The 11,932-nt window shown below is 36.6% G+C and overlaps 1 protein-coding gene across 5 annotated transcripts in view; it reads right to left on the bottom strand.

Moving 5' to 3' along the window:
- The window catches only part of NFXL1 (nuclear transcription factor, X-box binding like 1), a 75,113-nt gene continuing 63,181 nt past the window's right edge, over positions 1–11,932 (bottom strand). For 4 of the 5 annotated variants that reach the window (XM_032852311.1, XM_032852302.1, XM_032852329.1 and 1 more), the window contains exons 20-23: positions 9,843–9,947; positions 5,467–5,553; positions 3,969–4,022; positions 1–1,122 (exon numbers count right to left, since the gene is read on the bottom strand). In XM_032852311.1, the coding sequence (XP_032708202.1) occupies positions 949–1,122; positions 3,969–4,022; positions 5,467–5,553; positions 9,843–9,947 (420 nt within the window). In that variant the 3' untranslated portion in view covers positions 1–948. Of the gene's footprint in view, positions 1,123–3,968; positions 4,023–5,466; positions 5,554–9,842; positions 9,948–11,932 lie in introns of those variants that run through there. The other variant, XM_032852338.1, reaches the window with a different exon arrangement.

Here is an 11,932-nt window from a genome sequence, read left to right as displayed (position 1 = left end):
TGGTATGAAAAATTTTAATGAAAACAATCATACAAAAATTAAATAGCAAAACCATTTAAAATGACAATTCCAACAGATTTGGCTTACTGATATTTCTCTATCAGCTTGTTTTCATAGGAACTGATTATTTCCAGCTGAAATCTACTTACAGGATCATGGTAAGAAGAAATGAGAATAAGTATATAAAGCTTATAGGCCCTGTGCTCAGTTTCTATTGCTCATAAATACCAGTTTTTCTTTTATTACTACTTTGAAAAGACACATACAAGTTTTACAAAACATGCCAAACTTCAGTTAAATGCTTCTTACACAAGAAACAGCCACATGTGAGGAATCTAGCCCAGCATTTAAAGAAAAAACAATTATATTTTCCTCTGACGTACCTACAACATAAAAATTTATTTCAATAACTGATAAAAAAATTCCTCACTAATAAACCAATTTCTGGAATCAAATTATATAGCTTTAGGTTACAATTTAAGAGGTCTTTTAGAGAATAATTATTTTAGAGTACAAAGTTACATGGTCAAGAAAAGTACCTTTTAATAAGTAGCCAAAACATTGTGACATATTCCTTTTACTGCACATATGGCTCAATTTCATTTTAATTTTGCAAAAAAACAGAAAGAAAGTTGGTGTGAAATAGTGAGTCAGACAACTATGTCAACACAAGGAAGCACAATCAACTGACGTGTTACCCTGTCACAGGCTATGCCTTATGAGTATTCTGACAACCTCAGTCATGCTTTTACTATTAAACAATGTTATATTGCCACTTCTAGTATGCTACTCAAGATAAAGCTTAAAATCTGTCCTTCTAACAACAGCTGGAAGGGAATACAGAGATGAATGTGAATATCTATGTTCTACAGTACACACTTCCTAATATTCCAGAGTGAATAACTTATCTAAATCCAATCTGAGGTATGTGACCAGATCAAAATTTTTTTAAGCCACATCACGGGCTATGTACCATGCAAACGCTAAAACCACAACTGCACATGCCGGAAGGAGAGAGTATTTGTATTTCTGCCATAGCGTAAGCTCAACTGTCACTTCATCTCTTTTCCTGTTCTTCTTCCGACGACCTTTCAGTCTGTTTTCAAAAGCCTCCAGTTCAGCCTAAATCAAAAACCAAAACGGTATCATTTTTATTAAAATAGATACATACATTGACTTGAAATTTTCCACTGAGATGAAAATAAATCAATGTGCCAAATGTTTTAATAGCAATGGTATATAGTAAATATATTGATTTGATTAAAAAAAAACAACTCTCTCCATCATGGACTTGTATTCAATAAATTCAGAGTTTAGGTAAGCAGAAAGGGAAATGGGGAGTAACAAAAGAGATTATATCAGACCATAAGCCTGACTTTGACACTATTTATTTATTTACAGTTAGTTTTTTTTTTTAAAGGTTTTATTTATTTGAGAGAGGGGGAGAACACAACTGGGGATGGGAGGTGGTGGGTGGGAGGGGCAGAAGGAGAGGGAGAAGCAGACTCCCTGCTGAGCAGGGAGCCTGATGACAATGACAACCAGGGGACTTGATCCTAGGACCCCGAGATAAGGACCTGGGCAGAAGGTAGACACTTAACCAACTGAGTCATCCAGGCACACCTGACACTATTTAAATATAGAAACATCTGATTAAATCAGGGTGTCCTAAATACAGACATTAATTTTATACATCAACACCATTAATCTACTGAGTTTCTATAATACACAGCTTCTAGCAAGTGCCAAGAGATGCCCAGTGAGAATAAAAATACCTATAATTCTATTTTTTTACAATGCTGATAATAGACATTAATGGCTTGTTTGAAAGAAATTTAAGTGAGTAGGAAAAAAAAAACCCTGCGAGATTATCTTTATCAAATATATTTAAAAACAGAGTAGAAATTCTTCAGGGGAAAATGCTTCATGCTTTAAATCAAAATGACAATTTTAGAAAGTAGAATTCTATAAAAACTGGTCCTAAGAAAGGATAACTGGATGATACTTACCATAAAATGTGGACTTTTATTCTACTGCCAAGAATTTACTTAACTTTATACAGGATAAGGTAACACGATACTCTACAGTGCATTGGAACTAAAACATGATCGTCATCAACTAAAAAATATATATAATATCCATGCAAGATTTTGTAATTGTTTATTTAACAGAAGGAAATATAAGTTAATATAAGTTAACCCTTAAGCAATGCAGGGGTCAGGGGTGCTGACCCCACACACAGCTGAAAATCCATATATAACTTTTGACTCCCCAAAAAGTTAACTACCATTAGCCTACTGTTGACCGGAAGTCTTACCAGTAACAGTAGATTAACGTGCATTTTGTACGTTGTATGTATCATATACTCTGTTCTTACAATAAAGTAAGTTAGGGAAAAGAAAAACATTACTAAGAAAGTCATAAGGAGGAGAAAACACATTTACAGGACTGTACTGTAGGAAGCTACATGTTGAAAAGAAGCCACATGTAAGTGGACCCCCACAGCTTAAACAGATTAAACCTGTTGTTCAAGGGTCAACTGTACAAACTTCAGTAAACACATCCATTACTTTGCCCATAACCACATTTGAAGATGCCCTAATCCAATACTTAATTTAACACATTCATTCTTCAATGAACCAAAATGTCAGAATATTTTCAAGCTGTTGCTGAAATGGAGAACAAGATCAATTCATTAAAAGCAGCCAAACTTGAGAACTGACACAGTAAAATAACTAATGCTTTAATAACGACCCACAGTCATCATTTATAGTTTAAGTTATGTTCTATACACTCTGTTTAAAAGGTCAGTAAATAGGGAATATATTTAAAATTTCCATCCAAATAGTTTATAAAAAGGGAAAGAAGGTTTACCCTAAACTACTCCTAATAAGTTTATCTCCCAGGATTCTAGTTAATCCATGTTTTAGTGAAGTAGCTCTGATAACTTACTTTGGAATATTAGGCAAATCAACTTTTTAGAACCATTTAACATCAGAGGTCATTTTAGCCCACCTTTATTGCTACCTAAATTGTTTCCAATGTCTTCCCCTGAAGTCACACAAATTTCAATTTCCTCATTCAAAAGGGAGCAGTTTGCATATAATAATACAACCTTCTTGCTAAGTATAAGCATCTCAAAATGCAAACTGACAAATAATTATATGTCACTATTAGAGAGTTAAACCACTCTTCGGAGTACCTGATCAATATGATATTTGAGCAAACAGGGTATCAGGAATGTAGTTGTTATCTGCTATATAGCAAAGAACAGATAATAAGCCTGCATTTAAGAATCTAAAAGAGAAATAAGGCAATATATCGTTAAAGTAAATGCATTGGTTAAGAAACAAAACACTCCTTTTTACAGATAATCCGCAAGTCAGCAAAACAGAACTCAAATACTTTTAGGTGAGTGAAGACATGGGCTCCAGGAGACGCCTTAAAATGGAAGCTGCCGGGCGCCTGGGCGGCTCAGTGGGTTAAGCCTCTGCCTTCAGCTCGGGTTATGATCCCAGGGTCCTGGGATCGAGCCCCACGTCGGGCTCTCTGCTCAGCAGGGAGCCTGCTTCCCCTTCTCTCTCTGCCTGCCTCTCTGCCTACTTGTGATATCTCTCTCTCTCTCTCTGTCAAATAAATAAAGAAATAAAATCTTTAAAAAAAGAAAAATGGAAGCTGCCACACTCCAACCCCCACGCACCAACCAAAGGAGGAATGAAAACTCTTATCACTGGAGAATGGATGAGACTGGCAAAGAATTAAATTTGGGAATATACAAAATATCTGGGAATATACAAGATTTCATGCCTCTTCAGAAGCTCAGCATACTTGAGCTGAAGTGAGTGAGTGGCTAATTTTTCTTTTGTGGGAACTATACTATTTTCAGTCTGGGGAACGGTTGACTGGCTCCTTGCGTTTGCATAAAAACTAACAACGATACAAAGGATATAAATACTTTGTTTAGTTACCTGTTGTTTTCGTTTCTCTTCCTCGAGAGCAGCTTTGGCTTCTGCCTCTTTAATCTGTTTATAGATATTTAAAGGTTAATTAACACTGTAATCATCAAATTTTATTTAGAATTTTGACATCTTCTCACCCAGGATCCACTAACCCATAACAACTTTGGGTAACTTTATATTGGAAATTACCTAAAGACATAGAAATGTTACGCCGAGAAGTGTTACCAAGGTTCTAACAGACTGTGAGATGAGGAGAGGGATAGTGTTAGCCTTTATATAAACATTTCAGCTTAACAACTTAATAGATATTAGATCACAATTCAAAGAGTTACAAAACTGCAAAATGAAATAGTGTTTAAATGGATTTTTTTCTCTTGAGCTACCATACTAAGTCTATAATAAATTATTAAATACCACTTTTTTTCTAGAGTTGAAGTTGACCATTTTCTGTAAATGCCCTATCTGGAAGAGAATCCTCAGTGTTAAGCAAAATCAAGAATTTATTCATCAGTTGGATTGATGGAAGGAAATAAGGACACTAGAGGTAACCCAAACAGCAAAGAACTCCAAAATCTTACTTTGTATTATTTTAACCTAACTTTCAGGAGGCTTACAGTAACATTACGATGAAACTGTTCTAGAGGGGCACCTGGGTGGCTCAGTGGGTTAAAGCCTCTGCCTTCGGCTCAGGTCATGATCCCAGAGTCCTGGGATCGAGCCCCACATCAGGCTCTCTGCTTGGCAAGGAGTCTGCTTCCCCCTCTCTCTCTGCCTGCCTCTCTGCCTGCTTGTGATCTCTGTCTCACTTGTGATCTCTGTCTGTGGAATAAATAAAAAAAAAATCTTAAAAAAAAAAAAAAAAAAAAAAAAGAAACTGTTCTAGAGCACATACGTGAACTGGTACAAGGATAGAAAAAATGTAGCACAAACTAAAGAGCACACTTGGGGATTCAAAATAGGCCTGTAAGACAAGGCTTTCTTGGGGCGCCTGGGTGGCTCAGTCTGTTAAGTATGTGCCTTCAGCTCAGGTCATGATCCTGGGGTCCTGGGATCAAGTCCCCTATCGGGCTCCCTGCTCAGCAGGGAGTCTGCTTCTCCCTCTCCTCTCCACTTATGCTCTCTCTCTCTAATAAATAAATCAATCTTAAAAAAGAAAAAAACTAGGTTTTCTTACAAAAGCAAAAAAGATGAGATTTTGAGTTCCTTGTAATAAGCACATAAAGTAATGCACAAAATAAATAGGAAAAGGCCATTAATTGGCACATTAAAAATGACATTTGTGGGCACTCGGGTGGCTCAGCTGGGTTAAGCATCTGACTCCTGATTTCTTCTCGGGTCGTGATCTCAGGGTTGTGAGATCGAGCCCTGCTTCGGTCTCTGTACTCAGTGGGGAGTCTGCTTGAGATTTTCCCTCTCCCTCTGCCCCTCCTCCCAACAACCCCAAGCTCACTACACCCTCTCTCTAAAATAAATAAATAAATCTTTAAAAAAAAAAAAATGACATTACCTCAGATGCCTTCCGCTTCATTTCCTTGCATGTTGCGTCACATTCTATTGAAATCTGATTTTCACGTACTTTGTTGCACTGCAATTCCTACAAATAACATTTTTTTAAAAATTTGACTTTAAAACGTTTTTCCCTCAGAGTCCTAACTGTATGTCATAAAATAGCAAAATATCTGACAGCTTAAGGTTATGCATATTATTTAAAAGTCATGTTCATGAATATTTAATGATGATATGGTTACAAGCATTAAATGTCTTGATTCAAACAGTGATCATTCCTTTATTTCCTCCTAACCGGAAAGAAGTGAATATCATAAAATTAAGTTATCTGCTAAGAGCCACTATCAACCCAGCATCAATTTCCTTTTCACTCTTTATTTTTCTTTATTGTTTTGTGCTATAAAATGCTCTAGAATAGTGCCAACCAATGCAGCTTTCTGAGACAATAGAACTGTTGTGTATCTGTGCTATCCAACAGAGGAACACTGACTTCACACGGCTACTGAAAACTCAAAATGTGGCCAGTGAAATTGAGGAACTGAATGTTTACTACTATTTCATGTTGATTCATTAAAATTCAAATTTAAATAGCTGTATGTGGGCCAACAGGTATGTGCAAATGTGCTCAACATCATTAATCGCTAGGGAAATGCAAATCTAAACCACAATGAGATAATCAACCCACAACTGTTAGAATAACTATAATTGAAAAACCAATAGATAACAAATGTTAACAAGAATATAGGAAAAAAAAAAAAAAGAAATCTTGGACAGTGTTGTTGGGAATGTAAATTGCCAACATTGCCAGTATAAAAAACAGTATGGGGGCTTCTTAAAAAAATGTCAAGTACATTTGATAGTATAGGTTCTAGCAGTCTTGCTCCCAGATATATATCCAGGATATGAGAAGAGTATCTAAGAAATCTCTGTGCTCCAATGCTCACTGCATCATTATTCACAATAGCCAAGATATGGAAACAAGGTATGTGTCCATCAGTGGATAAACGGATGAAGAAAACATGATCTGCCCACCTATCAACCTGTAGTGGAATATTATTCAGCCATAAAAAAGTTGGAAATCCTGCCATTTAGAGAACATAGATAAACATGGAGACAAGCAAGTAAGTAAAATAAGACAGATACAGATACACAAATATTGTATGATCTTACTAATATGTGGAATCTAAAAAATTAGAACTTAGAAAAGCTAAGAAGGAAACAGAGATTGCCAGGAGCTTGCAGCGAGGTGACATCTGGAGAAACTGGTCACTGGGTACAAATTTTCAGTGATAAAATGAGTAAGTTCTGAGGAATCTAATATACAGCATGCTTGCTATAGTTAATAATATTGTATTATATACTTTAAATTTGCTACGAGAGTAGAATGTGTTCTCACCAAGAACTGGTAACCAGGTGTTAAATGTTAATTAGCTTGATTGCTGTAATCATTTTACAGTGTGTATGTATAGACAATCATCAGGTATGCATCTTAAATATATACAATTTTTGTCAACTGTGCATCAATAAGGCTAAAAAATATTCAGATAAATAAACAGCCACATGTGGCTAATGGCTACCAACTCATGCAGTTCTAGAGAATTTTCTGGAGAGCTACAAACTTTCCTCTCAACCATTTAATTTTTTAAAAAGTTTTAAAATTTTAAAAATTGGTCTAAAGCTTATGTTTGCACTTCAATGTCTCCTTAATGAAACAATAAAAACCTTATCTACTCTTTTCTTGATGATGTGACATCAATCCTATAATCAATTTGTGAACTACTCGAATAAGTGGTCCTTATTTTAAAGTCCTAGAATTTGCCTAGATGTTTCAGCTACCTTTTTTGCTGCCAGATATCACTTTTGCTCTAAGTGTACCTATTTGTATCAATTTCTCCTTTCTTACCACACTCTCAGATACTAATTGTTTTTAGTTCAAACTTACCAGAGTGAAAATATGTGATCATCAAATCCTAATGAGCAAAGTACATATACTTTCATGAAAACACTTTATAGCATGGAATTTTATTACTTAGGGTTTTTTCCCCCCCACTTCAGTTCTTCATTTTTGGTAAACAGAGTCCTCCAAGGATAGTCCAGACAAAGGAACAATAACATATACAAACACAGACAATAAATATTGTATTTGCAGATATTAAGTCTATCAGCCTGGAAGAACGAACCCACCTTTCCTCATTCAAAAGGTACTTATAAGAGCACCTATTACATACAAAGCACTGTGCTAGGGACAAGGGACACGATAAGAAAAATAATATAATAAAGTAAGCAGTAAATGAGTACAATAGCAGCTATTATTTATTAAACATAATAATCACTGTACTAAATGCTATGTAAGCATTACCTCTTTCATTCCTTTCAATAAATCTATGTATAAACTCTATTTTACGGATGAGAAAACAAGGTTACAGACATCCTTAGAATCACAAAGCTTTTAGTCATGAACCTAGAATAAAGAAAACCAAGGAGAAACAGCATCGAAGTCTTCCCAAGAGTCAGGGGATGGAAGACCTTCCCAAACACGGAAAGGCTCGCACTAAGTTCTAGAGCAGGGTTCCAGTAAACAGAACAGTAAAGGGGAAAACTTTGCATTTTACAGGAAAGAATGTCTGCATTGCCACAGATCAGAGGGGAGTATATCATATGTGTTAGGGCACTTAAGTAACAGAATCATAGAGACAACTGCTAGAGGATGACAGTGCGGAGAAGTAGGCAAAGGTACCATCACAGAATCCCTTGAATGCCAAGCCTGTATGTGCATACGTGTTTCTTTTAATGCGTATTTCTTCCCACAGGTGATGAAGAACCACTGAAAAACTTAGATTAGAGATGTAGTACGCTTGGAAGCAAGGAAATCTGTTATGAAGCTGTTCTTAAAGTCTAAGAATGAGTGTTGCCAAAGTTCTAGTGGGTGGCAATCTGCACTTGGATAGTAACATGAAATGAGAGAAAATCTGAGGATATCTCTAATTAAAAGTGGCTTGACTAAGCACTGATTTTCACATAAAGATGGTCCAATTTAGGAGCACCTGGATGGCTTAGTTAGTTAAGCATCTGCCCTCGGCTCGGGTCGTGGTCCCGGAGTCCTGAGATAGACTCGCACTGGGCTCCCTGCTCAGTCCTCTGCCCTTCACCCTGCATGTGCTCTCTCTTTATCTCTTGGATAAATAAATAAAATCTTAAAAACAAAAACAAACAACCAAAAAAACCGTGGTCCAATTTAAATATCTAAAACCCATGGACTCTCCAGAAGAGGTCAGGCCTACACATTTAAACTCCGAAGTCACTACCCCAGGAAGTGATAGTAGGAGCTGTGAAAATAAATGAAAAGCAAAGATCCTTAGTAAAAGCAAAAGATTCTCAAATATTTGTTGGATGGATGAATGTAAGAGAGAATTTAAAAAAAAGAAAAAAGACTAGCTTTAGGGGATGACTGTAAGAACATGAAGAAAAAAAGGAGCTGCAACTTCAACCAACACAGAAAAAATCAGAAGTTGACAGTGTGAACAGGGAAGTCAAGGAAAAGGAGAACTGAAAACAAACCACTCAGCACCGACACTGAGCAACACTGAGATTTCCTTTGTAAGCTTACATGAACAGTGGCAGTTTGCCTCTGCCAAGCTTTCTTTTTCTTTTCTTTTTTTTTTTAAAGATTTTATTTATTTAGGAGGCGGGGGGGGGGGGCGGTTGGAGGAGGCAGCTCCCTGCTGAGCAGAGAGCCTGATGCAGGGCTCGATGCAGGGCTCGATCCCAGGCTCGATCCCAGGATCCTGAGATCATGACCTGAGCCGAAGGCAGAGGCTTAACCCACTGAGCCACCCAGGCGCCCCATCGCTGACCTTTCCAGTAGTTAGTGTTGTCTTCTTAATCTTTCATCACCACTATTTTATCTTAAAGTGAATTCTCTCCAAGTTTGTTATTTTCTAACATCATAAGGCTATGCATGTGAAGTCTCTTTAAGGCTATGTTTTCACAACTTAATACTGATGGCAAAAACTATTTCATAAACAAGAGCAACAAAGGTTAATTCCAGACCATTTCTTAAACCATGAAACTCACTTTATTACTCAAATTGTGTTTTGTATACAAAGACCTCAAATCTCGAGCATATTGATTCTATCCAAAAAGGGGCACTGAACTTGATTCCAATACAAGACAAAGTTCTTTTATGAATAAATTACAGAAAACTAGATTGCCAAACAAAGCCAATTTTTAAAATATTTATAGAAATAGATAGGCTAACAATAAAATGATTCTAAAAAATAAGACCTTGAAATTCAAAAGGCAAAAAACCAAAGAACTACCAAAACCCAAAGAAAATTTTTACATAAAAAAGTATTTTCAATAACTTAAAATATTTACCTTTTTTATTCTTTTACAAGGACATCTAAGTTTTACCTTCTGGTTGCAATTAAAGGGACATTCACCAGGATGACACATCTCTTTGCATCTGTGACCACAAGGAAGCTACAATAAAATCAAAATAAGGCAATTACATATTTACATTCTAGTCAGACTCTGCAAATTCCCCTTCTTCCAACAACTATTTTAAGAGAGAGTCTATTATAATAGGGCCAATCAACCCTCGATAATCATCTAATTTTTAACTTTTTTCTTTTAGATATAAATTACTTTAATTACACAGAAATGTTAAATATTCTCCCCAGTTCCATTCCAAGAGTGAATCTTACTTACAACACTACTGTGGCTAGTTACAGCCATGTGACTATGTTCTGGCCAATGGAATTGAAGCGTTAAGTGCTTTTGTACCTTAAAGCATTTTGAGACCACACATCCAAGTTCTTCCCTTCTCAGTGCGCTTTGAGGTAACATTTAAACCAACAATGGAAACCATGTGTCAAAGAGAAGCAGTGTTCCCCGGCTTACTTGGGTTCCTGAATGAGTACCTGCAGCACGGTGACAACTCATCTACCTTGTATGGTTATATGAGAGAGAAAGAAAAAACTGCCTTGTTCTTAAGGCACTGTACGGTAACACAACTGCTTAGCCTTTTACTCTAAATCATTTCTCTTTGCCACTACCTATCAAAACGTATTATAGAGGCAGCCAAACCTCTCGGTAACTGCCAAGATGTCTACATGCTCCTGTCTTTACTTATTTACTATCTCCTTATTCAAGTCAAGCTTTCAGAGGAAATGTTCTGACCTTCTTTGTATTCAAATGTTATCCAAACTTCAAGAAATGGCTCAAATCACCATAGAAGCATGATAGGAGTTTGTCTATATTTAAACAAATAATAGTAATTATGTAAGAAATATATTTCTAAACTATTGTGACATTGCTTGTATGGTCTTAAAGTTTAAAAAAAAATGTCCGGACACCTCATAGTTAGGTGTCTCTCTAATCGGACTGGGAATAAAAGATACCACTGGTTACTGGTTAAATTCCAAAGTCAGGCTACTTGGACCTGAAGCCCAGCTTCCCTCTTTACCAACTGTGAAACCCTGGGCAAGTCCCCTGACTTTTCTGTGCCTCACATATAAAACCGGGAAGAGTAACAGATTTTGCATAGCTGTTGTGAGGATTAAATGTGCTTGATATATTTAGCTATTGTAATAAAATATTTAGCGATATAAAATAATAAGTTAGTGGAGGACAATGGTCTTCTATTTCTTTGTATCTCTTATACTCATTAACAAAGACACCTTATAAATAGTGGGCACCATAATAAACATTTGAATTCTCCAGCTTTTGATCTTTATGATTCTGTAGATTGATCCTTCCAACTATTAACTCTGCTCACCCCAAAAAAATTCTTACATTTTTTCCATTGCCTTTAGTTCCTCTCTAGTGTGCAATTAGATTTCTTGCTCTTTTGCTCTTTCATTTTGAACTGAGACATACCAAAACTCAATTTGGACACTCAGACTACATTTTCATCAATCCCATTGTAGCGCTGAGCTGCTGGAATGAGTTCCACACTAGCATTCCTGGACCACTTCAGTTTTGTTTCTCTCTATACCTACCAAGGCCCCTAACATTGCTTAATAAGCTCAATATGTTTTACTATCAAATACCTGCCTCACAGGGCTCTTTAAAGTCTTTCCTGTCTCCTCAAATCATTCCCACCTTCATTCCTGCTAGTGCCTCTAGCCTGACTTCATGAAGAAGACAAAACATTTAGCATCAGCTGACCACCTGGCCTCTCTTCTCAAAACATGTCTCTGTAGCCTCTTGTTCTTTCTTTAATCTGTGGGGTAATTACGTCAGTCATCTTCTCTAAAAGTAACTAACCAGTCTACTTTCAATCAATAATTCTTTTTTTTAAACATTTTATTTTATTTATTTGACAGAGATCACAAGCAGGCAGAGAGACAGAGAGGGGGAAGCAGGCTCCCCGCTGAGCAGAGAGCCCGATGCGGGGCTCAATCCCAGCACCCTGGGATCACGACCTGAGCTGAAGGCAGAGGCTTTAACCCACTGAGCACCCA

Source organism: Lontra canadensis, unplaced genomic scaffold, assembly GCF_010015895.1.
Source record: "Lontra canadensis isolate GAN:19392208 unplaced genomic scaffold, GSC_riverotter_1.0 scaffold1, whole genome shotgun sequence".
Taxonomy (NCBI): domain Eukaryota; kingdom Metazoa; phylum Chordata; class Mammalia; order Carnivora; family Mustelidae; genus Lontra; species Lontra canadensis.
The sequence above is the reverse complement of the archived record's forward strand: the minus strand, read 5'-3'. Positions and strand labels throughout refer to the sequence as shown.